General features: G+C 43.6%; 1 protein-coding gene across 4 annotated transcripts in view; it reads left to right on the forward strand.

Moving 5' to 3' along the window:
* Positions 1–27,530, forward strand: part of AOAH (acyloxyacyl hydrolase) — a 79,243-nt gene that overhangs the window by 50,770 nt on the left and 943 nt on the right. For all 4 annotated transcript variants that reach the window (XM_071736043.1, XM_071736045.1, XM_071736044.1 and 1 more), the window contains exons 14-21: positions 374–456; positions 7,391–7,427; positions 8,190–8,264; positions 14,604–14,776; positions 17,536–17,594; positions 17,676–17,735; positions 19,336–19,432; positions 22,675–22,751. In XM_071736043.1, the coding sequence (XP_071592144.1) occupies positions 374–456; positions 7,391–7,427; positions 8,190–8,264; positions 14,604–14,776; positions 17,536–17,594; positions 17,676–17,735; positions 19,336–19,432; positions 22,675–22,751 (661 nt within the window). The remainder of the gene's footprint in view (positions 1–373; positions 457–7,390; positions 7,428–8,189; positions 8,265–14,603; positions 14,777–17,535; positions 17,595–17,675; positions 17,736–19,335; positions 19,433–22,674; positions 22,752–27,530) is intronic.

A 27,530-nucleotide genomic window follows, 5' to 3' on the forward strand; every position in this document is an offset into this window, starting at 1 on the left:
CATAACAGCCAATTGAAAAGTCAATTAGTGAGCAATCAACAGGATTGTTTTGGTAAATGATGTATAACAAAGAGGGTTTTAATCACCTTATCTGACAGACCAGAATAAAAGCATTCTGGATGGAACAATTTCAAAGAAATTCTCCCTTAATTTATAGTTTCTGAGAGGACATCTTGCCCTGCATTTTAGGTCACCCTGTTTGATATTAGAAGGGTTTATGACCACAAAAAAGAGAGATGGTGAAATACAAGTGAATACATAACCAGGGCACAGAGTTGTTCAGGGACAAGAACATACTTCATTGTTAATATCAGCTGTGTTTCAATCAATATCACATGAGTTTAGCAGCTTGCATTTTCTGAATTTATTCCAGAGGATGGACAGATTCTCTGTATCTACGTTTACGCAGGAGAAATCGCTGTAATCACAGAGACTTACAGAACATTTCCCAAAATGGTACGTTAATTTTTCAATTTTTTTTTTTTTTTAACCATACTAGTCTTATACTTGATTCTGCATTAATGAACATCTTTCAGGAGCAAGAAGAAGCCCCTTCCTACTTGCACATGTTTCTTATGGAAAAGTAGAGAACAGAGCTTATTTAATTCGGTGTCTTTTCTTCTGGCTCTGAGTGAGGTGTGTGTGGTTTGTAATTTTTCTCCATGTCTTGACTAAAAATTTCCATTGGACTGAAAAACAGTGTACTCCCTGTAAATATAAGGGACAGGTGTTTTGGCTGTGGCCAAAAGTGAAGATTTATAGGGATATTGCTGGCAGTGATGGAGCTACCAGGGCCTCCCCCTCACCAACTCCTCTTGAGGTTGTGGCATTGTCCTTTCTTGCTCAAACACCCCTGCTCTGTACTTCTTCCACAGATGCTAGGAGGGCCCTAAACTGCACCCCACAGAAGTACAGGGGCCTCACAGAGCTGCCACACCAGCAGGCAGAGGGGGAACAACACAGTGGTCAGTCTCAAAGCAAGGGTGTCCATGATGTCCTACAACATCCTTTGGAGATGGAGAGCAGTAAATGCAATTTCTCTTGCAATATGGGGCAAAGTCAATGGTGCAAGCATGCCCTAGAAAAGATTTTAAAGGAGTAATTAAGGACAGACATACAAGTAAATTAAAATTAATTTATTAATTTTGTGAGGCTGGGTCAATATCTTAATTCTATGAACTAATATCCTGTGTTGGCAAGTGTGTATGGAGCAGACCTAATCTAGATAGAATTAAGGAAAATGCCCTGCATGGTACCTCGTGGGAAATGTTTATGTAGAGTAAAGAAGAGGAAGGTGGGTACAAGAAATAGGAGGTGCACAGAGAACCAGCTGAGCAGGGGAGAGCAGAGGAGAGTGTTCCTCATGCATTTCTCCTGCAGCTTGTGCTACTTTGCACTTGGAGTGGTGACTGTAGAGCAGACCAAGGTGTGGTCTTGATGTTACCTGTGTATGATGCAAAACTGCAAAGTATTAACCATTCTGAAGTGGCCCACATCCTTATACAGGCACAATTTAGAGGAGCTTGGGAATAGCAGTGACAGCAATTGCAGCAAATAGAATTGTACAAGACATGGATGCCAGAACTTCTGACAAGATGCTTGTCTCAAAGCTGGTGGCTCATCAGCCAGGGGTGGGAAATAGAGAGAGGCATTGGAGTGAAAAGGGGAATTTCAAGGAACAGCTGGAAGTGTAGGATAGAGCTGCTAAGAGGCTGCAAGAAGCATCAAACACATAATTTTATTTAGAGAGGGGGACACAGCCCTTCCTCATGTAATCCACTGATGAGACCTCAGGAACTGGTCCCCTTTGCCCAGAGAGGACTGAGTTTGGTGATACAGAGATACAGAGAAAGGCTTTGGGGAAGATTAGGGCAATAGAGAGTCTTGAAGGGACTTGGCAACTGAGCAAAACAAAAATCAAAAGGGATTACAGTTCTGAGTTCTTTTGAGGAATAAACATAATAGTGTAGGAAGAATGGTTTAAACTGAAAGATAATTCTGGTACAAGAACATGACTTTTCATTAATCCTACCTCTGGAGGGGAAATTTTTTAAAAGACGTCACTATCAAGGAATGAAAACCTAGAACAGCCCTCAAAATGGAGGAGCAGGGGTAAAAAAGAAACAAGTAGTTTCAACACAGAGTCTGATAAAATTTGTCAAAGGGGTTTTATGAAGAGATGACAGTAATCCCCCTTAGAAATTAAGGTTTCTGATGTTAGCTTTTGTGTGTTGGATTAGATGATGTCTCCAACAGCAGGTTTTAAAGATATTTGATTATTCTCTGATTATCACATTGTGTTTCTATTGTATTTAATTAATATTCACATTTCAGAGAGCTGGCTGCAGAAGCTTGGGAAAAATTATTCTCCTCAGATAGATAATTTGGCTTTATGAGATGCTTTTCCTCTATGACAGATGAGTTATTTTGGCCACAAGGGAGGAGCACTGCTGCCCCTAGTGCAATCTAGAAACTTGTTAAATGCTTGGGATTTCCTGCCAGATTTGGGATCAGAAAGGGTCTTCCCCACAGCTCTGACAGACATAGACCTTACTGGGCAGAAAAACGTTGTCCAGACAGGTAGTGTGACACAAGGATCACTTCCAGGCTTTGGTGGACATTTTTGCCTAAAGAATTGTCTTCTGGTGCCAACATTTATGCCACTGGCAGTGGCTCCCATATGCCTTCCTGTGGCACTCGGGGTATTTCTGAGCCTTAGGGTCTTCTGCACAAGTGTTTTTCAAAGTGTTTGGTGTCATTAGTCAGGTGCTTCTCACTTTCCCATCTGGCTGTTGAAGGGCAATAGAGTTGATGGCTTCCATTACTGCAGTATGCTTTCTGGTGCAAGAATGAAAAAAAAAAAAATAAAGACCAAAGTAGATGGTGTCAATCACCATCAATAGTTTTTCTCATTTATACCTGGTTCATCTCAGTACCTGACTCTATTGCCTTCTTCTGTTATCTGTACATTAAAGGAGGTTGTACTTTCTGCTCTTCCTTTTTCTCACTTCTCTCATAGACTTAAAAAAAATAAATCTCTCACTGCATGCATCATTCCTTCTTCTCTCCACGTATCTCCTTAACACGTGCTCCAGACACCTGCAGGATATAAGGAGGTTGAGCCTCTGTCAAGGCAAAAGACTCTGTAGAATATTGAGAAGGGAATTTAATAAGGGAAAAATCACAAATGGTTGAAAAATCAAAAAATATCTTCCCTCTGCATCTTCTCCTGATCATCACACTGACACCTCATTGTAACAGTTCACTTCTGTTGGCCCATTTGCAATAATATTTTGACCAAATGGGAGGATTTAAATGTCCACTCCCAGTGTCAGTAGACCAAAACCTGACAACCTGACCTAGCCTCACCTGGGACAGCTTAACCTTCCTCTGGAAATGATGCTTTGCAGTTGTATATAAATGAACTCAGAGGAAGTGATGCTGGGGGTGTTGGCCTGGTGAGAGAGGTGTTCAGCTGAAAGCCAGAGCCCAGGGATGGCAAACCAAGGTGGGCACCAAGAGCAATGCTTATCTCGAGCCTCCTGTGGAAGCACCAGCACTGTGTCAGAGCTGAGCTCAGAGAGACTTTCCCCCACTGTCTTTCTTGGGGCATATATCTTCTTCACCCTGGAGGAAAGCTTCCTCAATGTCTGTGCTGGCAGGATTTCTGCCTTCCCTCTCTTAAAAATTTACATTTTTCCCTGGAGATGGTGAAGATGGTGGTTGATCTTTATTTTGGATGACCACCTTTGCTAACTGTCCACCCCACAAGAGGCTTGGTATATGAGATGTAGGTTAATAATAATTTGCAACAAATCTGTTGCCTGACATCGTGACTTGTAGTTGTACAACAAGCAGCTCACAGTTGGAATCAATGGTTCCCATAGAAGGGGCTTGCTGAACAGTTTTCTACAGATAATTCTCATTGGTTCAGTGTTTTCAACATGATTTTGCTGTCTTGCTTTCTAGCAGCTTCTCACAGGTTTGTAGGCCATGTGCTATTTCTGGTTTTTTTTTACTGGATGAGTGAAATCCCCAGTTGTGAGGACCAGGCATGAAAGTTCAGGCTTGGAGTTAGAAAGCCCTTCTAAATGTTCTCCAGCACTTTTTGAAGATCCTGTATTTTGGTAGAAACATCTTGATAATAAAATCAATTGGTCTCCCCCCCACCTCCTCCACCCTGGGGGGGTCAGGGGGTGTGTCTCCCCAATTTAATTTCAAACCCCATTCCCCACCCCCCAAAAAAATATAATTTAGAAGTTAAAAGGTTGAAATTTTTTCTATTCTGTTCTTGTGAGACCCTACCTGGAGTACTGCATCCAGTTCTGGAGCTCCTTTTACAAGAAAGACGTGGATGTGCTGGAGTCTGTCCAGGGAAGGGCCACGAGGATGCTCAGAGGGCTGGAGCAGCTCTCCTGTGAAGGATCAGACTTCAGAGTTGGGGTTATTTGGTCTGGAGAGGAGAAGGCTCCAAGGAGACCTTATTGTAACCTCCTAGTATCTGAAGGGGGGCTACAGGAAAGCTGGTGAGGGACTTTTTAGGCTGTCAGGTAGTGATAGGACTTGGGGGAATGGATACAAACTAGAGGAGGGTAGATTTAGATTAGATTTTAGGAAGAAGTTCTTCACCATGAGGGTGGTGAGGCACTGGAACAGGTTGCCCAGAGATGGGGGGGAAGCCTGAAAGTCTTTCAGGCCAGGCTGGACAGGGCTCTGAGCAACCTGATCTAGTGGGAGGTGTCCCTGCCCATGGCAGGGGGGTTGGAACTGGATGATCTTAAAAGTCTCTTCCAACCCTGAAAATTCTATGATTCTATGAATATCCAAAAAAATTTTTAGTTAAACACAAAGAAACTGAATACCCTCAGAATTTAGATAATTATGAAAACCAGGTAAAAAGTAATAATAATAATAATAATAATAATAATAACAATAATAATAATAACAATTTTAATTTTTTTTCTGAAGAAGAAGTAGTCTACCTGGAGTTCATCTGTGGAAAACCAGAGGCTTTTATCTTTGCACTGTTACATTTCCAATTGCTTTTACAGTATAAGGGAGCAAATGCTTAGAAGACAGTAAGCCTTTCTCAGCCTCAAAGCACTTTTGGTGCTATCTCAGCCCAGGCTTTTTCTCTTCATGTTACTGATGCTCCTTATCAGCCACACAAGCTGTAGAGCAAGAAAGTCAAGAAATGGAGCTCAGGTATTTGAAGGTTTATGAAATTTGAGATTGCTCACAAGCAGATGCAAACCTGAAAATGTCTGGAAAAAAACTGGGAGTAGAAGAAGAGATCCAGGAATAGCTATCAGGACATCCAACTGGGTAACTGTTCTTTTGTGTCTCTTTTTCTCCCTTGAATATTTTTGTCACAGGTTGCATCCTGTATCCAAAAAAACTTCTTTAACACTCAATTTACCCATGAAAACAGTTATCTTCAAAAAACCCCTTTGTTTTCTTGGGTTTTTTTACTTGATTTGTAACTATGCTAATGCTTTACTTGGAGCTGCTTATAATTACCTACACTTGTGGGGATAATTCATACCAAGTAACAACTTCTTACTTTTTTGTAAAGACATTTTTAATTTGTAGAGATCCAAGTAGTTTATTTGTGCTAGAACTGCAGCCCCAGACTGGGGCAGTTTAAGATAGGGGTATATTACACTTTAGATGAGAGAACAGAAATTATTAGACAGAAAAAAAGACATAAAATCAACTGGTGGTATTTGTATTCCAAGCCATATTTTCTAAGGATTTTGTGAGGCTCTTATTCTGCTGCAAAGAGCTTCTCGACAGAAAGTCTGGATTTTTAATGGACCAGCAACTCTCAGGAGAGGAGCAGCAGATAGATATGTTCATTTTATCTTGGAAGAACTGGATTATTTAAAACATAAAGGTTTCCTTGATATGTGCAGTTGGTCTCACTGTGAGCGGTAATAACAAAGGCACCACTATTAAAATACAAAGCGTATTATTGGTGCCTTAGGGGTTTATCTGTTAGATCTTTCCCCTGTACCAATCCAGCAGGGATTTAATGATGTTCTGTCCACAAGTTTTCCTCCAAGAGCTGCGGGGAGGACAGGGTTTTCTCCTCAAAGCAAGCTTCAGAGGCAATGCAGAAAAGAGGAGAAGACAGAGACCAGGGAAGAGCTGAGCGAAGAATAGAGGGAGTGTAATACAAGAGGACAAGGAGCAAAAAAAAGGAGTGAAATACTTTAAAATAAAAGCAAGTACAAGCGAAGAATAGAGGGAGTGTAATACAAGGGGACAAGGAGCAAAAAAAAGGAGTGAAATACTTTAAAATAAAAGCAAGTACAACCTGTAGGTCCTGCTTGTCTGAAGATCGTGTCTGTACTTTGCTGTGGGATGAACTTTTTTGCAGTCACAGTGTAGTCAAATCTTGAACAAAGCATGAAGCCTTTTTTAGGGTCCTCATTTGCCATCAGTTTTGCACTGTAGGTGATGGAGTTTGATTTGTGTGCTGTAGATACTTGGGATGTATATGCATAACTTTTAAAAACCCACTGATAAGTTTTATGCAGAAAAGTTTTCCAAATTGGGAATGCTTTTCTCGTTCGAGACATAAATGAAAGATTAAAGATGCTCACAGATGCTTAGGTGCAGCTAGCTCTTTTCCTGGAGGAGGAAAGATTTGCATCCAAGCATTTGGGCTAATTACCATTGAAATGCAGAGCCTGTCAGGAGGCGTGCAGCTGGCCTAATACTATTTTTTATAAGTCTGACACTCATGGGGAAAGCAATGCAGACACCCAAACATCGGTGTCAAATGCTCTTTAAGATGCTTTATGGTACCTTTCCCACCTCCAGCTGCCTCTCCAGAAGTGCACAATCTCTCAGGCATCCTGTATTGTATCTGTCAGCCCTGCTGCAGGCTTCATGGATACTCTAGGATGTCAAAAATGGCACTTTGTGACTATCTTTAGGACCTGAATCAGTCCCAGCGTGGTATAGCTGTGAGACGCTCACTCTCTCAGAAGAGTGAGAACAGTTCCCTTTGAAATTTATGGGGAAAGTTAAAAGTAGATCAACTGTTGACAAGTCAGGTTGGCTGGTATACTATGTTCAACAGATGGAAAGAACCTGCCAGATCTGCATTAAAAGCCAGATCCAAACAACCTAGCACTTAAAACTCGTTTATTTTCTACAGCCTGAAGTGTGGGACTCAGGTAAGAGCAGCAAGACCCTGGGTACAGCTTTGCTTCCTCATACAGCACCCAGAAAGTTTACAGAGATGATTTCTTGTTCTATTTTTATTTTTAGTGCTTTTACATTCTTGGAAATATGCAGTGAGGGTGTGTTTTGCACTTCATTTTGTTTAACACTATAATGATGTTGAAATATTTCTCTTATTCCCACTACATGTGATCAGGTGGTTCTTCAGGAAACCTCCTCTATTTAATAAAAAGGTGAGTGTTTAATAGGATTCAAATTCTGACTAGGGATACAGAAGAGCTGATATTATACTTCTTCGAAAGCACCAAGCAAAGCATTGTAAGGAATGTGGTAGCCACAAGTGTCCTAACAAGTGGCTTCCCTTGGCCACTATGTTCTGCAGTGCTGACAGTTTTTCTCTGGTAAAACAGCAGAAGAAAAACTGTTTTAAGGTGTGGATGTCACCATCTCCAGGGCCTTGATCTTGGTCTTGCTTGAGTCTAGCACTGATCTTCAAATCATATCCAGGTTTGATCTTGAGCCCAGTCCTACACATAAACTTAGTTGTCAGCTAAACATAGACTTCATCTCCCATCTCTGATTAAAGGTTTCTTATCTTGTTTTATGTCTTCCCTCTGAAATTAAACTATCAGATTTGGTTTCTTGGTAACACAAAGAAGATAACAGAAAAATCAGGAAAATCAGGGAAAAAGACAAGTTCAGAAGGGGCAAAAAGGAGAAGTTAAAAAAAAAAAAAAGAAATCTATGTTTAAGAAACCTTACTGAAATATAATAGTGGGGGAAAAAATAATTAAAAAAAATCAAAAAACAAAACCAAAAACCAACCAACAAAAAAACCAGCCAAAAACCTCTCTCCCAAACCTAGAAGTGTTGTCACCTGAGCACTGACCAAAACTAAACAGGCTGCTTCCAAATGTGATCTCATACAAGCATGATATGTGATTCAGACACTGGTGTATTTCCCCATTTATACAGCTGCATGTTTATCTTTCCAGCTTGGCCAGAAATCAGCTGTTGGATAATCCAGCCATAGTTATCTATGCTACGATTGGGAATGATGTCTGCAATGGGTAAGGAGTAAACTGAATTAACTATTAAAGCAGCATAAATTTTACTTCTTTAGAGTAATGCTGGCTGCTTGGGCATTTATATCTCTTTGCTTTACGCTTCCCATTTTTTCTTTGCTATTGGTCTGTGCTTCTTTCTTATTTTTCTGCTGAAAAAAAATAGTTGTTGCCTTACCTGTGTTTGTCATAGCCACCTACCAACCCTCATTTGGAGCTGGTCTTTTTTATTTTTGCAAACCAGTGATAAAATGGCATGTCTGAAGCAGAATATTTCTAGCTTAGCAGATCAAATGAAGCATAGCAACAACAGGAGGGGGAAAAAAGAGTTTAAAAGCTTGTATATCCATCATACTCAGTGTGTCACCTCCTGTCAGGAGGCAGAGCATGACTGGTTTACCTTTTCTGAAGAACAACAACGTAGTCCCCTGTCGAGGTCTATTTTCACCCTTCCTCTGCTGCATGCTGCCTGCAGCCTTTGCTGTGCTCTCTTGGTGAAGTGTTTTGTCTTTCTGCCTTTACTCACGTCATAAGCTCAGCAGGCAGATGAACTGGAGCTTTCAAAACTAATGGTTCTAGTATTATCCATTAGCAATGCTTGCAGGGATGCCAAGAGGTCACTGGTTGGATGCTTCTCTTCCTCCTGGTACTGAGAAGGCAGGAGGCATTTTGCAACCAGGCCAGTACACAGCACATCCATGGCACAGTTTTGCTTTTGCAGGCAGTCCAAGTGCTGTTGTTAGTGAAGTTTTATTTTCACCATCATGAATCTTCAGATCTTCTTTTAAGTGGAAGAAATAAATCTGTTATGCAGAGACTTTCAAAACACTCGTTTTAATAAATGACACACACTCAGCTAAGCCCCTTCTGAAGCTTTTGAAAAGTCTTACCTGCAGCTTGCATAATGAAGTTGGAGCTGTCACTTTGTCATTAAATGATCCTAAAACAGCAAGTGCCTGGATTGAAACTTCCCATGTTGAGTGTTGTGCTCTACACAGGGATGGCCAAGGGCCAGGAGAGGCTTTCCCTGCAAATACAGCTCCTGGGAGCCTTCAGCTGTGGCAGAAATGGGACCACAAGGGCCACCTTTATGATCCTTACCCGGCACCACCATCTGCCTGGATATGCACAAGCAGCATTAGGAAATAAGCTCCCATGGGCAACCCTTGGCATCTCCCTCTGGTATTTCTGCCCTGGCTACTGCCCTGCACACATCTGCCAAACCTGGCCTCAGCATCACCATCCTGCTACTGGACAGATGCACAAATCCTCAAAAGTTACACTACCTCCCTTTGACTGAGTGGGAAAAGCAGTCACACACTGCCTGCTATTGCTGACAAGACTTGTCCTGGGCATCTGTTTATTGAGAAGCTCATGGAGGTATCATTACAACTGCTTCCATCCCCCATGCCCCGAACAGTGCCCTGGCTGAAGTCCATGGCTACAGCTCACAGAGACTTCAGGGGTGTCTTCTCCCAGGCTGGGCCCAGGCTCTCTTGTGTTCATATTTCAATTCTGTTGTTTTGCTGGCTATGCTAAAAGCAATTCTTTTTCCTTTGTTTTATTCCTTCTTCTGCTAACTTCCCTTTCTTCTAACACTGCTTTCTATCCTTGTCTGAAGTAAAAAGAAACTTTCCACAAATTTGAACTGTTTTGGCCTTGCCTCGCCCATTTTTCTATTCCAAACCAGTGTTTATTACTTGTAACTCAGCTGTCTTTTTATCCCAGCATCCATTACTTGGCAAAAAAGCTTTTGTCTGCTCAAATTCTCTCTACTGTCTGTTTTCTTCCAAATCATTTGCAGCATCAAAAGAAGCTATCAGGCTGCAGTGATCCCTGTGACTCCATCAAGGAAAGATGCTGCAGCCTCTGCAGCAGCATGCTGTTTCCATCGAGTGGGCTGTGCAGCAGAGAGAGATTTTTTCAGTGTCCTGTCACTGTTTGTAGCTGCCCTGGCTCTGATGTACCCACAGAGGTTACAGAGGATGCAGAGTATCTGATGCTCTTGACTTCAGACCAAGGGCTTGACAAATGAAAACCTCTTCAAGGACAGCTTTAAACTGCAGTAATAGAGCCTTTGTGGCCTCATCCTGTATTTTACCTCCAAAAGACAGCAGTGTGCTGAGCACACTGGAAACACAGCTTCTAGTCAAAGCATTGTTAAAATGCCAGTATTTCATCCCATGCAAAGAGCAGGGCAATGAATAATATGGATGTTTGTAGAGGAGAAAGATAATGAAATTGGCAGCCTGTGTTACATGTTCCCAGTAGTCACCACACTGGTGTCCAAACAGGGGGGTTAGAAAAATAAAGACAGATGGCAATGGTATCTCTCAATCCACTGAGGTGTAAATGTGGGACACAATGTGGAACACACAGACCTGGAACAAAAGAAAAAGAAAGAAAAAAAAATCAGACAAGAAAATAATGAGCACCAGTACTCTGAAATGCTGTACAATTATTACATGTATTTGTTGCATTTCTCTTCCTCCTGGTACAATTTCTCTGGCCTCTCTTTCCTGGCTTTGCAGTTACGGCATCTGTAGGAAGGAGAAAGGTGACAGCCACAAAGAGGGGTGAGCAGGCAGCCACCAGGAAGGGACCACCAGCATAAAGTGCCACCAGCAAGAGTGTAACACTCCCTTATTCTAAAGCTACCATTACCAAAGCACTGCTGCACCCCTCCAGACTTAAAAGTGGCATCTGAGTGTGCAGCACCTCTAGCCCTCCTGTCTGGGCATGTCAGCCTCCTGCAGCAAGCTAGAGCTGAGCCCCTGCTCTGTGGATCCAGCTCTCCGTGTAAGTGCATGTGGCATGTTTGAGCTCGTGCTCAGGTGTGTTAGGACACCCAGGAGCTGTGTGCACATCCAAGGATATTACTGAGTATTTGTGTATTGTAGGAGAACAGGGTGCACTCCCTTATGTACCCACATCCAATGCAGCAAGAATCCTGACACTGACATCCCTTTGCTGTGTTCGACACAACGAGCCATGGGCACTTTCCTGGGGTCCTTGGAGGACGGGATATCACGGGCTGCTGCCTACCAGGGCAACCGTGTGAGGGGACCACAATGTCCCCCATGCTCACCCAAGCACCTTGAAGTCCTTATGACACAGCCAAAACTGAACATGCCTAGAAGATGGCTTGCTTCTCACTCAGTTTCAGTTTCATAGGCTGGCACAGAAAGGAAATGTGAAGAAATGTTACGAAATATCTGCATTATTTCAGCAGAGAAAGACGAGAGAAAGTGAAATCATGAATGGCATATTAATTTCAGCTCACACTGACATGTTTACTTGTGGCAGAGTTCTTACATCAGAGCAGTATTTTGAAATCAAGCGCTGCAACACCTGCAGGCGAAATGAAGTAATTTGAGGGCAAAACCACAGGCTTATCTCCAAAGTACCTTGCTTGGGTGGCTGTCACAAGGATAATCCTGAATCTTAACACTGTTTTTCAGATGTCCGTAATCAGAAAGTCTCAAATGCTTCAGCAGCACATACTGCAGTCAGATAAATCTCTGGACCCAGAGAAATCGTCTGTTATTTTGTGTGCAAAACACAGAGCACTGTAGAATCCCAAATCCTTGCTTGAGAACAAAGTCCACCCACGTGGGACTCAGCACACACACCCCCCATCCCCTGAGTACAAACATTTCTAATGCCTTGAGACAGAACAACAATGATTTAGAAAGCTCTTGCTCCTACCATGTACACTGACAAGAAATTCTACCTAATTTCACTGCAAGCAGGATGGAGCAAGGATGGAGCCTCCTGGCTGCTCAGCTGATTAACTCCCTACAAGCCCACAAGAAGGAAATGTGGGAACTGCTGCCACAATGAGGATGGAAGTTTGTGCAACCTTATGCGCTACTTGGAAGGACATCTCCTGTCTTTCTTCTTGAGCAACAAGATCAGCTCCTCAGTGGGTGCTGAGGCTTTCTGTCTGAAAGCCTTGGTCCAGCTGAGCTGTACCACCAGGGCAGGACCAAAACTGCTACTAGAGGCTGCTTCCCAAGGTGTATGGTCCGTGCCAGGTACAGCCACACACATTGATGTGCTCCAAACCCCAACTATGATGCCCTTGCTGCTATTTTTGGTGTTCTTTTAAGAGTTTATGTTGCAAGCAGATATCTCTACTGGTTTCCCATTTCAAAAAAAGCAACTTACAGATTTATGTGCTCTGCTGCCTGTGTCCCTAGGGGACCCTGAAGCTGCCTGTGTTTCATGGAAGCCTGCCATGGTGTCTTTCTTTCCATCCCACTGACTCTTTGTTCATGGGACATCTCCAGACACTGGGAGGCTTTTCCCCACGGCTGGCCTACTCTGCTTTCCAGATGTTGCTAAAGCTGGGGTCTCCCCTGTGCCAGAGACCTGTGGACCCTCTCTTACCAGGATGAGGCAGCTTCCTCAGGGCAGTATTCACACACTTGCTCAGAGACCCTGTTCTAGACCTCTGCACCATGAGAAAGTGGCAATAGCTCTCAGGAGGACAGTGGGCAAACACTTTTTCTGTAATAAAGTAGTTGTTTTAATAATAAAACTAGAGCAGTGTTTTCTAGGCAGCCTGAGGGTTTTTTTCTTGTTTGTTTTTCTTACATAAGTTGAAGTTTATTTCAACTTCATGATTATATTTTTTCCCTCTCTGTGGCATTTACGGCTAAATCCAAGGCAGGAAGGATAAACCTGAGCTCAGGACTGGCTTGAAGAAGCTCAGGCCTGCCAGTGAGCCACAAAACGTGGGGTTTCAGTCCATGTAGGACACTGGGACAGCTCCCATCACCTCTTGAACATTTCTGAGGACCATTTTATTTTAAATACCTCCTCACTCAAGCTTCCTATATTTGTCCAGACCCCTCATTACTCTCCTGTCTTCCTGCAGAGCTGTAGTAAGAGATATGAAACACATGAGAAACAAAGCTAGCTTAGATATTTCTACCTGGCATACACAAAGAGCATGTTCAATGTAAGCTACCTGCAGCAACCTATGGAAAAGAAGCCCTCCTTTTACCCATCTTTAGGGCATTCCACACACTAAAGTTGTGGGAGAAGGGGGGGAATCACAATTTCCCCCTGTTCAGAGCTGAACCATGGAGGCTTTTAACCAGGTGCAGCAGCACCTTACATCCCCCTAGGGTAATGGATCCTTTTCCTGCTGGAAGTTGTGGCAGATGTTGTATCAGCTGACTGTCAGTCACAGACTGGAATTTGATAAGCAGATGAAGACCCCAGTGTCTTTGCAGTCACCAAAAGCAGCATGGACCTTTAAGGATTACGTCTGGGCAAGTTCCTGGGTTTATATCAAGTGGCTTAAGATGCTCCTCAACAGTTACAAAGAGCAAGGCACCAGGGTGAGTGGAGTAGTTTTAAAATGGATTTTTGACACCATGGGAAGCCAATGTGGTTGTAGTCTGCTTCAGGCTCTGGTTTGCCTCTCTGGACTGTAAATAAAGACTAAGTCATTTGCAAACTATAAAATAAAGCCATCGAGTGCACAAATATTGGCTTGTTTGTTGTTTTTTTTATTTTATTTTAAGGAGGCATGCTGGGCCTGGCTAGGATGGAGTTAATTTCCTTCACAGCAGTTCTCATGGTGCTGTAATTCAGATTTGGTAACTAGCACTACTTCCAGCTGTGACTGAGCAGTGCTTGCACAGTGTTGGGGCCTTCTCTGTTTTTCACTCTGTCCTCCCCATTGGGTAGACTGAGGGTACAAAAGAGGCTAGGAGGGGTCACAACCATGCAGATGACCCAAAATGACCAAAATCCATACTATGTAACATCATGCTCAGAAATAGGAAGGGAGAAGAGGGGATTTTAGAGGGGTTCAGCCATCTTTCACTTAGGATGGGCATTAGTTTGCCCATGGAAGGTGTCAAGTGGTTGTCTTTGCATCACTTCTTTTGCTTGCTTGCTTGGTTCTTATACTTCTCCTTTGCTGATTGAACAACTTTATTTTTTTCTAATCTTGACCCCCAGGTTTTTTGCTTTTATTCTTCCTTTACTCTTACCCCATCTCACTGGATAGTGGAGAAAGTGAGCAGGAGACTGTGTGATACTTAGCTGCCCACCAGGTTTAACTTACAATAGGAGGCCACTCTATAAAACTGGGGTGAATCCGTGTGTTTTTAGCAGGGAGAAGAGTTACACAGAAGGAGGTTTCTATACCACTTCTGATTTTCATGATAACAACGAGGGCTTAAAACACACAGCATCATTCTAAGGTTTTATTTAGCTAATTTAATGCAGAAAAACAGCAAAGAAAATTCCACTCTTTCATTCCATTTTGGGGGGGGAACTGTACTACCTGCCACAATGTCCTCTTGGCATCCTCTTTTTCTGCAGGAACCGTGACACGCTGGCTCACATGACTACACCCCAAGAAATGTTCTCCAACGTGGTGCAAGCCCTGCGATACCTGGACTCCCGCCTTCCAAATGGCAGCCACGTCATTTTAACAGGCTTGGTAGATGGTCGCTTTCTCTGGGATAACCTGCATGACAGATACCATCCTCTAGGTAAATATGAGATGCTGTGTGGTCCTCCTGGTTATCTGCTTGCTCACATTGCCTTCCCTCCTTGAATAATTTATGAATCTATTGACAATTACAAGGAAACCTGAGAGAGCAGAGGAGCTGAGAAATAAGAGACAGATACTGGCTTTTCAGTAGAAGGGCCATCCCCAGTGCAGGACAGGGCAGCTGGAGGCCAGACCACTATCCTCTTTGGTCCCCAACCCAAACCAGACCCTCTCAGCTCCAAATGTGTCTCAATGCATATTATGGACATGAAAATAAGCTTTTCTGCCTCAGCCTTGGCCCAAAATTGTGGCCGGCCTGCCTTCACGTCATCTTAGTTGTGAACACCTCCATGCACAGACTGTTGGTTCCCTTGCTAAAACTGGGTGTGGGCCAGGACAAAAATCTAAGTCAGGGGGTTGCAAAAGACTGGTTAGATGTCAGAGAAATAATTTTTCTCCAAGCATTGGGTGCTTGCCACCTCTTACCCTACCAACAGGTGTAATGATTGAAATCTCACACCTTCTGCAGTCATGTTTTGGGGTGCTCCTTATGGCAGTTGCCATAAGGTGTTTTGAGGCAGTGTGTTTAGAGATTTGGAGGCTGCCTTTGGGAATTTGTCATCCCAGAGCATGTATTAAACCCTATGTCTGACCATCAGCAGACCACTTGTTCCTTGGCTTCAGCCTGTGCCAAAAAAGCAAGGAGAAACATCATCACCGGGGAACGTATTCACATGCAGTGACACGTGACATTTCCCTGTGGATGTGGGAGGCTGTGGGGTGGGGAATCTTGGAAGCTGGCTCAGGAATCCCTTCTCTACAAATTCATAGCACCCTGCTGTGGATAAAGAAGGTGAAGTATTTCATGCAGGTACCCAAGACACACGGAATGATATAAGTCTCTTGTTCTCCAGTCACGTGTGTATATAAGGAACCATCAGGACCATTCTGCTGTCACATTTTAGATCAAAAGCGTGTTCTTCTTTTTATTTGGGTCCAGGAAGGTCTCTTTCATCTGAACAAGTGAGAGAGAAGCTAAATCACATCATTAAAATGGTAGATATGGTAGATTACATCTTCAGATCATTTTGGTAGCCACTGGGTACCAGAGCTTTCAGCAGACTGTGCTTTGGCTTCCCTAGAGTTCCCCAGTCACTGCCAGTGGCCCCACAGCTTCTGCATTATCTACTATGGGTTATTTTACCCCTCACAAGTAATAGCCTCTTCTCAGGAAGTCTGAGTTGTCTGTTTCTGTTCCTGATACTTTGTCACATTATTTTCTAATAAGTGCTATACTACTATCAAGTGAATGCAGAAAAAAAAAGGAAAAAAAAAAAAGAAAAAGAAAAAAAATAAACAAAAACCAAACAAAAAACACCTTTCCCTTTCAGGGCAGGAGGTGTCTTTGATAATTTTATTTAGTGACATAATTGATAATGCTGATAATTGGTTTTAGTGACATAAATACGTTTCTTCCTTTGAGTGCATGTTTATCACAGGGACTGTTCCTCTACAGAATATCTAATGATGAGAGAAAACATGTAGCATTTTCTGGCACAAGTCGTCAGGACCAATAAGCTGTGGAACAAGTTGGAAGTTTTTCAGGGGGGTTGATTTGCCTTGGAGCAAGAGCGAGAGCAAGAGAGAGATTCTGACAGATCCTCTGAGAGGTCCCAAGCGGGTTTCCTCACTCAGACGCAACCAGACATCAGTTTGCCTTTCTGCTGAATCCCTGGTCCCCCTGACAGCCCATCCCAGGGCCTCATGCATTCAGGCCTCATGGATCTGGGACCATCCTCAATATCCAGAAGTGACACTAGATCTTTCAGCTCTCCATCTTTTGCTCCTCAGCAAAAGGAGCTGATACTCCTGTTGGGTGATGGGCAGCTGTGAGATAGGCAGGAATCGTGTCTGTAAGAGAGAGTCACTGCAAAGCAAAACAGAGAGTCACTGCAAAGCAACCTGAGGAGCCCCTTTCACTTGGGGGGAGATCATACTTTTCAGTACTCCAAATTAAAAAAAAAAAAAAAAATCACATTTCAGCACTTCAAAAATAACAAATCCTGACAGGGTTATCAATGAGCTACACACTCAGAGAACTGACTGGCGTTTTCATTTCCATCTTGGTTGTAGATACCAAAGAAGAAAAAAGGTTGAGAAAATGGGTAATTTTTTCAGTAAACCCAGCTACTGTGTAGTGCAGTGCACTTTAGGGAGTGTCAGCTGGGTGTTTGACCTGGTGTTTGAATTTGCTCCCCCATACCCACTTCCCTCTGTGACAGCAAACATTGTACCCCCCTTTTAAGGCTAACGTCTCCAAGGTAAATGTGAAGCTCAGAGTACATACAGCACCTCCAATCTTCCTTTTGACTTTGCAGCCCCTGCATTTATTTGGAGGGTGAGACACATGGTGATGGATAAAATATCAGTCACGCACCCAGGAGATTGGCACAGGCTGTTATGACTAAGCCCACGTGTCACACAAATCACCTGTGAAGGGGTGGAGAGGGATGTGGGAGAAGGGAAAGTGGCTCTGGGTGCTGTGGGGATGCAGGTGCCTTAGCAGGAAGGATGCATCCGTGTCACCTCTGCTCCACCCCTGCCCTGGTGATGGGAGGGTAAACTGCAGGGGGAGGCTGGGGGTCCCAGGGTGTCTCTCACCACTGAGGGGTCTCATGCATGGCAACACACAGACCTGCAAAATGAATTTACACTTGGCCATCAAGCACATGAAGTTTCCCTCTCTTTGCTTTGCAGGGCAGCTGAACAGGGATGTCACGTACAGTCAGCTTTACTCTTTCCTTGACTGCCTGCAGGTAAGGTCTCTGGCTCTATCTTATGAGCCCCCCCTTTCCTCTCTGCCCACTGCTAAAGCCCTGCTCCCCATACCTGCCCAGGTGAGCCCCTGCAGTGGCTGGCTGACCCCCAACGAGACCCTCAGGAACTTGACCTCAGAGGTAAGTCCCAACAAGGCTGTAATGAGACTGCCCTCTGGCAGAGACATTCTTCCAGTTTGTCCCTGTGTTTGAGGAGATAAGCCTCATCTCTCAAAGTCAGTGTCAGCACTCTTTTTTCCTTTTGAAGGTGGAGAGAAGATGCAGCAACATCTATAGCCATCCTTTCAAATGCCTCTTAGGCTCTGGGAGACAGCATGGTTAAGTAGAGGGATTCATAAATTATTCCTTTTCCAACCTCTCAGCTGCCCACATTTAGTCTCCAGGGATGAGGTCTCCCCAAGACAAAACTTCGAGTTCGTGTTCTTTAAGGAGAAAACATACCTGACAAGAAAGAAAAAGCTTGTGCTAAGAGTAGCTGTGGGAATGAAAAGCCAACTGTGTAGATTTCACTGGCAGCAGGAGCAGGGCCTCAGAGCAAGAGCCTTGCTCTGTCTTCATTTGGGATTTGTGCTAATCTTCCTCAGACACATTTCTGTGGACTTAATCACCAGATGGCGTGACCGAGGAGCATCCAGGCTCGGTGCAGGCATGGGAATAGACAGAACAGAGTCTTAAAACTCACCCTAAAAATCTGTCTGCAGAAGTAAATGTTACACGGTATCAGCCACTTATTGCCCTACTGTACAAACTGATTTTTAATCCCAGCACCCCCCAATGTAACAGAGCCAGTAACCAAATATCATCAAAGGTGTCATCTCTCTGTGTAGCTGTATTAGTGTTTCCATTCACTAAACTAAAATATGGCTTTAATTTCAAGAGGGACAGAACATAAAATGAAACATATGTAAACCTTGGTGAAATTAAAGCCAAAATTAAACCAGAGAAGGCAATTAAGCACATTCCTAAATCTTTGCAGGGTTGCAGTTTATATATTCATACCAACAATACAGAGCATCCAGCACACGTAACTTCTATCCATGAACAATTCATATGTCTGCAGGGTATGAATTAATCTTCTTTCTGAGCCGTTGTCTGAAACTAATTGCCTATGTTATTATCCAAACCACACAATTTAAATATTTAGGAGATCCTGATCTCTGTTACAGCTGTAGAGATCACACTGGATGTATCAGTTAGGTAGATGCTCGATAGAGGTAATTTACTCTACTGAAAGTAAGGGCAGAGTTTGGTCTGGATAGATAAGCATTAGTATCCATAATACAGTAATGGGAAGGAGAAGAGGAAGAAAGAAACTTTTTGCTGTAGAAAAGTTTCAGTTTTCTTGAAGAGGAATGAATATGAGCAGTCTACCACTCATCAAGAAGCCTCTGAAGCCAAGAAACTCAGAATATTTATATAGGCATAGAGATGCTACTAGAAGAGGTCTCTATTAAAATAACCATATACTGGTTTAAACTTGTTACATTGGCTGAGGCTTCAGAGCAATCTTCAATTTTATGGTGAGCTGAGTAGCCCAAAGGCTGGTGGTTCTCATGCAAGCCTATATTATGATGAAGAACCCCTTGTCACCTCCTTTCTCCCAGTTAAAAGGGCAACATCAGCGTTCAAATCCTTGACCACACCTGGGTGACAAAAGCTGAATCTACACAAAGCAGCATGAGTAGCATTGAATCATCATTAAATTGCTTGGTTTTTGCAGAGAGCTTTACAACTTTCCAACGTCCTGAAAGAAATAGCAAGATCTGAAAAATTTGCCAACTTTGATGTTTTCTACATGGATTTCCCACTGAGACAAAGTAAGTTGCTTTTTTCCTGTCTTTCTCATGGAGCATTTATTTAATTTCTGGGCTGCTAATGTGCTCCTCATATTTTAGCTCTGTGCTGGGGGAAGGGCAGCATGGACAGACAGCTTAGGTGACCCAGCTGGCAGGGCTGGGGTTAAGGGGGGACCCTTAATGCCATCTCCCTGCTTCTCTTCTTGGGATAACCATGGACCTCTGCAGAAATGAGACCCCGTCACCAGCCTGGGGCCCACAACATCCCCTCTGTTCCTGGCTGCCAGCACCCACAAGTCTGGTGCACAGCACACTGCCCATTTGCACTTGGGTGTTGATGGCAAGGCAACAGGGACAGGTGAGCCTCTACTGAAAATGCTTCCTGCTTTTCCCCTGCAGTTTCTCAAAAAGGAATCTCAAACCCATCTCCATCCATAAGATTTGGGTTTATTTTTGATCATTGCTTTTATAGGGGCTCATCTAGGCTGGAAATGGTGTGTCTGCAATAAGGTGGTCTTCATCAGATGTAGTGTACTTTATCATATTGCCTCCTGTGGGATGAGCAGTGCCTCAGGAAGGAGAACATTGCTCAGCCAGTTTTTCTGCCTGAATAACACAGACACCCTCTTCTAACTAATTGCTTTGAAAAGCACCTATTTACTATCATAACTTATGACTTGAAGAGTTTAAAAAAGTCATCATTCTTTGATCTCAAGTGACATTTGCTAAGCACATTGCCTAAATTACTTCCTTCTGCAGCTCACACTTTAAAAAAAATCACAAAAAAATCCCCAACAAGCAAAAAAAAAAAAAAAAACCACAAAAATAATAACCCAAACAAAAAAAACAAACAAACCCCCCAAAAAACCCATCATGAACCAGAAAGTGGATCACAACCATGACTGGATGGTGTCCTTGCAGGGCTGGGGACAGATACCTGTCCCCAGATCCCTCTCAGCAGAAACATCCTGGCAATACTTCAAAGTGTACGTCTTTAACTCAGTACTCTCCTTATCAGTGCCTGGCTGTCCTTGGAAGTAAGAAGCTGCTGAAGCACCTAAGATTATTGCAAAGATTATTTGCATCCAAATCCTATCAAAATTCACAAACTTATTTTATCCTACGTGACCCAATTCAGGAAGCTGGTTCTGGGTCTCATGCAGACCATACAGAGGAGGAGATAAAGAAGATAGGATGGGAGAGGGAATCTTTCTGTTCAAAACTTTATCTCAGAGACCTGGGCTCTGCTGTCATGTTCCATACTGGAGCACAGAGTGTCAGGATGTCCTGGTCGCTTTGTGGCTTTTGCCTCAGCTACTTAATATTTAACAAGTCATTAGGATTCGGAACAAACTACCTGCTGGGTAGGCAAATTACTTTAATAAGTTAAATGACTAACTTTAGGTAATTTATTTGCTTTCACGAAAAGAAACATCTAATATAATTTGCTGTTCTTGATTACATTGCGTTAAATAAATGAGGTAAACAAAATCACACATGCACATACAAACATCAGCACTGAAAGACATTTTGCAAATGTTCCCACAGCCCTAGAGCCAACAATTTGAGCTTCCCATCAGGAAAGCTGTCAGTTTGTGAGTGTGCTCAAAAGCCAGCTAAGGCTGCTGACCTACTTTTCTCGTCTCTTTCTGAAGCAAGAGCAAATCCTCCCCTAAAATCTCTGGACATCAAATATTTAGCAGTGGTTGCATGCTGTGATGAGTACGCTGATCCATGCTAGTCTGGGTAGATATATATATACACCAAGCAGCTCCCCTCCCAGCTTTCTTGGAGTCAAATTTGAGTATACTAACATTTATTCTAGATTTAGATGGACATTCATGCTCCAACATTGCCTTTGGCTGAAGAACTCGGTGATTCCTTTAAGAAGCAGTGCAATAAATAGGGGCATAGGGCTTGTTTGCTTTGGCTTTTTGTCAGCACAGATGGCAGCAAGTTCTAGTCTAGTCTAGTCAAGGCAATAGGCACTTTTAAGACAAACTCTGGACATATTCAGGTGATGGACACCTCATTTTTTAGCTGCTCCTGGATTTTCGGAGGCCGAGTATAGTGGCCTAAATTACCTATCTTGATATAAACATTACTATCTTACACTCCTCTGCTCTTTCTGGCACTGGAGCAATTGTCCCCCTACAAAGTAAAGGACAATACAGAGCTTCATATGCTCCATATACAATCATGTTAGGCAAGCTTGTTCTGTGCACTTATATGTGTGCTCTGGATGCAAAGAAAGGGGAATGTGTTGTGCCCAGCATACTGCAAATTTGAAGCAAAGCTCCAAGCCCTGAGTCTTCAAGAAGGTTTCTTTGCATGTTGACTAAAACATCTCAAGTAGTTTTCTAAAGACAAAGTGGTAATATCATCCTTCTGTGAATTCAAAGCTAGTATGGGGATCCAGACATCACTTTTTGACACAATAACTGGGATCCAACAAACAGCCCTGAGTCTGTGTTGGAACTGTGGTGCCTAAGTGGAGTACATTTTTCTTCTGACAGGATGCCTGCATAATGCTATTAAGAATTCTTAATATGTCATTATAAAACAAAATATTGAATTTACAGTCTGTTAATGCCATTTCCACTAGTCCCATATTTGATCACTCCACAGCCCTTTTAAAAAGAAAAAGCTTTTTACTTCTCTAATGGCTCTGGGGCTTACAGCACAGCATCATTTGCACTGAATGTTGTGTTTATGTCATTGAAAAGGTTATTCTGTTGGAGTTGAAAAAGGCTGCTCAGAAGTGAAGTAACTGAAAATGACAGTTCATTGCTGCAGACATCAGCCCACGTTAATATTGTGCTACCATCTCTCTCTCAAAAAAAGCCCCGCTTTCTTCATCTCTTTGGTCTTTAGTGCTGCTGAAGATGCAACTACAGTGGGAAATGCAGAAGTATTAAATCAGTATTAAATAATTTAAAGCTTCAGTTGCTACAGCATCCATCTTAGTTGGGAGGGAAAGTGAATTGTTTTGCAATCATTTATGTTCAAAGCGCTTCCTCACATAAAATATCGCAGGAGGGGGGGGAGAAAAAAATTAACAATAAAGGCTTAAACACTGCCCCGAGGAGAGGAGGGCGTACACAACATTGGCTCTGACAACTTTCTATGAATTATCATAATCTACACACAGAGCTGTTGTGTGCTTAAAAACACCAGTGGCACTTTGAGGAGGAGGGGGCAGCTCTCTGGGCGGGCAGCTACGTGCTCTGCAGTGGTAACCCTTCTGCTCCCCTTGTTTGCAGCGGCAGAGGAGTGGAGCAAGATGGGAGGTGAGCCCTGGCAGCTGATCGAACCAGTCGATGGGTTCCACCCCAGCCAGGTAAAAAAAAAAAACAGCCCCAGGAGAGAGGTGGGGGCAGGTGGGATGCTGGTGCCTGCCTCTACCCGAGGCAGCTGGTTGGCACACTAAAACAATGCAGGGTTGGGGGATTTTTATTTTGGAGCAGATGATGGCTTTAGCCCCAGAGCAGATGTCTCAGACATCATTCCCAGCCATCTACTCAACATGGGGTGGTGGCCAGGTCCCAGAAAGCAAAAGCCAGTCTTGATTTCCCTGCTTTTTAATCTTGACTCTTGGAAGCCAGAATTAGGCTGGGCTAAATTATGGGTGGACAAATTAAGGTGGGGGAGAAGGGTCTTTTTTCAGTGCTGCCCAGAACAAGTGGTAATAAACACAAAACTGAACACAGGAAATTCCATCTAAACACAAGGGGGAACTTCATGTTCCTCAAAGGAAGAACTTTGAGGGAGGCAGAGCACTGGAAGAAGCTGCCCAGAGAGGTGGTAGAGTCGCTGTCTCTGGAGACATTAAAACCCACCTGGATGCCATCCTGTGCGGTCTGGTCCAGGTGAATCTGCTCTGGCAGGGGGGGTTGGATGAGGTGAACTCCAGAGGCCCCTTCCAACCCATAACATTCTGTTATTCTATGAAAGCAGAGCTGCTATTCCTCTCACTGCCACAGGCCTGTGGTCTGCCAAATGGCTGTAGCAGCTGCTCTTCATCTCTCTGTAGATAGCAATAGGTCCATAAGTTTCTATCTGCTGCTCTGAGGGAAACATGCCCTCCAAGCAGCCAGCTCCACTCCCAGCATCTCTATCCTCCTCAGGACTGATGGTGTGAGCAGCAGTGGGGAGGAGGGGTGATGATCCTTGGTGATGTTTTTCTGGTTCATGATGCCACGTGCCATGACAGGATTGTCTGTGCCATGGAAAGAGCAATTGAACAAAGCTGTTGTCTAGGGCACTGCTGTTTTCCTCCATGCTCTTGGTGCCACACTCTCATCCACCCCAGCATAACCAAGCCATGCAAGCAAACCCAGCCATGTCTGCAGCCACCAACAGTGCTGCTTGGCAAGTCCCCCCGCTCAAAAGGTTTATGATGTGAGCAAAAACTCCATATATATTCATTCTCACCTTGATGAGATATTTTTTTGTATGCTGAGAAAAAGTCCGTGGAGAAACACTTCAATGGGAGCATGTTGCAATAGTGGATGGATTCCAACATTTCATCAGTTGCTGTCAGTTCAGCCAGCAGAGAATAGTGAGGGGAGGAAGCCAAACTACATGCTTAAGTTGCTATTTTTTACATCCATGCTAGTCAGCCAAAGCAATAAGTTTGCTTGCTTAGCCTTGACACATCCAAAGAGACTCCTGTTTGAAGGGGGACTTATACACAGTAAAAACTCGTGCCTGGCTACCATGCAGTACCAAGAGAGAGCTGCATGACAGCAAGAACGCAGCCTAGGGAAGTGAAGAAAGTGCATCTGGATTTTTTGCTGCAGGCAAAAATTGCTTCCCTTTACAAGGAAGCAATTAGAGAAAACTTGGCAAAAGAAACGAGCATGAAAACAATCATGAAATGAACCCCTTCCCAACCCTGCCATCTGGGGAAATGGCAATATGAAGAACCTAGAGTGAAGAAGAAAAGGTCTTTGAATTAATTTTGTGTCTCACCCTGAGGCTGGCCTGAGGCTTCCTATAACACCCAGCAAAAGGCCACCATGGGAGCCAAGCTCACCAGATCACAGCTTTTGGTCCAGACTTGCCCACATCATCTATCCCATCAGCAGCTGGAAAGTAGCACAGAGGTGAAGGCAGAAAGTATTTATCTGAAATGTATTGTGCCTAAGCCAAAGGAAAATAACAAGATAGCACTGAAGGGCAGCTTCAAACCTGCACACAGCCCTGAGGATGCCAGGCTGCAGGATCCAGCCGAGCACTGCCCTATTTCTCTCCCTCTGGACCTGGCATCCTGCAGTGGTGATGACCTCCCCCTCCTGCTGCTAGTATGACATTAATGCTTTTACAGGTACATTTTCCCTTACAGTCAAGGTGCCAACTGTAGATATGCCTCACTTCATGAGTTACTGCCCTCCTAGGATTTATTAATTAGCCTTATCCAAACATCCTCCGCTTTAAATCCATTTTTCTTTTCCTGCTACTATATGAAAGTCTGTTATCAACATACCACTATTTGGACTTGAGAATAGCACCTTTCTCCTGCAGAGTGGCTGCCTTAGTGAAAAGAAGGGGGAAGAGTGAGCAGAGTGTTGTATTTAAGAGAACACTTGAGAGAGATGATAAACAATTCACTCACTCTTCATAGTATTTTATTTAAAGTTTTACTTTCTACTGATGACATGAATGCCTCTGGCCAGGTACAGCTTTTATACCATACGGAGCTGCCTAATGGGAAAGGATTAATGCCATGCACCTCTTCAAGTGAATGGGGGCTCTTACTTCAGCAGTTATTCCCCACGCTTGGCAAACAGCTTGACAAATAAATACAACAGATAGGACCTGCCCAGAGCATTTCTAGTGAAATTTTCTCTCTGAAGATCTCAAAGCACTTGGCAAATATTCACCAGTTTTTTTAACTGAGCAGCACTCTGGGGAAAGCATAAACATTTCAGCTTTTGCCTTCAGATGTGGAGAAGCTTAGGAGTTTGGGATACAAAAACAAGCATGTATAGCCAGAAGTCCAGTGGTCTGGAAGGTAATTGGACCTTCCTGAGAGTTGCATACTTACAGGAGGGAGAGGGAGAGGGAGAGGGAGAGGGAGAGGGAGAGGGAGAGGGAGAGGGAGAGGGAGAGGGAGAGGGAGAGGGAGAGGGAGAGGGAGAGGGAGAGGGAGAGGGAGAGGGAGAGGGAGAGGGAGAGGGAGAGGGAGAGGGAGAGGGAGAGGAAAACTCCCTTTGTCTTATTACAGCTGTTCTGTTTTTTCATGCATTGCAAAAAGGCTAGGTTTGGTCAACCAGTCAGGAAAAAATAGCCCACTCAGTCCCAACTCCAGGCAATATTTTGTATTTAAAAAATCTTTGGAAGAATGAGCAAACACCAATTGCTCATTTGTTTAGCCAGGCTCAGAACTATATTCCCTTACTGGAAATATCTTGGGGAGAAACATTTTGCTTTTTTTTCTGCATACATACCTGTTGCAAAACAGAAGGCTGCAACACAGGGTGTTTATTCTTGGCATAACTGCATTCCTCCTCAGTTCCAAAGCTAAAACTGGGCTTCATGAGTTTTGTTTATTTTATTCCAAAACACCCAGCTTGGTCCATAAGTGGAAGAAATTCACACCATTTACTTTTGACATGTAAAAGCAAAATACAACATGCAGTCCTCCTAAATTCCCTCTAGAACTGCCTCTGTGACACTATTCCTCAAAGTCTGGCTCTTTTGCCCTTGGGAGACTTTCTCCTCCCACTGGCTGTAGTGAAAGCTCAGGGGCTTTTTTCAGCATCTTTCTCTTACTATGAAATCTGACAGAAAACCCTTCTGCACGCCAGATGGCTCCAAGGACACCACTTCTTTCTAGAACAGCCGATTGCTTTGTTTGAATGGCAAGACCATGCATTTCAGCAGGATCCTGCACGGACGGCTTCATTTCTTCTTTTTATGAACTTACCAGGGGTAGGAACACTAAAGCCCTGAGCACTGCAAAATGGAACCTGGAATGCTTGAAGGTTCTTAATGATGATGTAGGCAGTGAGGTGGAGGCACTGTTGCCGGGGCGGCTAAACCGCAGCAACAAAAAATAATAAAAAAAAAAAGAAAGAGAAAGAAAGAACGAGGGAGAGAGGGAGAGAGGGAGAGAGGGAGAGAGGGAGAGAGGGAGAGAGGGAGAGAGGGAGAGAGGGAGAGAGGGAGAGAGGGAGAGAGGGAGAGAGGGAGAGAGGGAGAGAGGGAGAGAGGGAGAGAGGGAGAGAGGGAGAGAGGGAGAGAGGGAGAGAGGGAGAGAGGGAGAGAGGGAGAGAGGGAGAGAGGGAGAGAGGGAGAGAGGGAGAGAGGGAGAGAGGGAGAGAGGGAGAGAGGGAGGCTGCCTCCTCGTCCTGAGCAGCAAGAGACAGCTCCAGATCAAGAGGGTTCTGACTCATCGCAGGCAGAGACAGAGTGCTGGCGACCCGAATCCCATCACCTGCAAGAGCAGTCCCTATCGTTACAGTTTCTTCCAAAACTCATAAGATTTAACAAGAATCTGTAAAAGTTCTCCAAAGGCTCTAGTCCATTCCCAAAGTCCAAAATATCAGAACTGAAATAGTTTGATTCCATAAACCTCTCTTGGCCCTTAATAGAAAGGATTTGTTGGCCCTACTTAAGCCTCAAAATTATAATCCATGCCAGAGTGAGTTTTGGAATTGAAAGTGAAGTTACCATATAAGCAGAATATAATTATAGGCCAGAAATTAGAACAAAAGTGGAGTAACAGAGTGTGAAAATTTGGTTAAAGGAGAATGAGCCCATTTCCCTTTCCCTTTTCTCCCATCCCACGTTTCTTACCCTAGCAGTAGAGAGTATACAAATTTCTTTTCAGAGCATATCTTCTAGGGAAGCTATAGTGATTCCAACAGCAAGGAGAAAACCTGCATGTCTCATGGAAAATAAGCTCTAAAGACAACCAGCTGCAGGCATAAACTTAGAGCATCAGAGATGGGTGGTTTTGAACCTAGATGTAATTGGTTCTCTCAGTGCCAGTGGTTTCCTTATAGAAAAGCAGAGAGAATATTTATTAGAAGTATCAGAGGCAATCAAGAGCATGAATTCCTTTGAGCTTGCAAGAGTTCCATGCATTATACACAAGTGGTGCTTTTGAGAT

Source organism: Heliangelus exortis, chromosome 2 (genome assembly GCF_036169615.1).
Source record: "Heliangelus exortis chromosome 2, bHelExo1.hap1, whole genome shotgun sequence".
Taxonomy (NCBI): Eukaryota; Metazoa; Chordata; class Aves; order Apodiformes; family Trochilidae; genus Heliangelus; species Heliangelus exortis.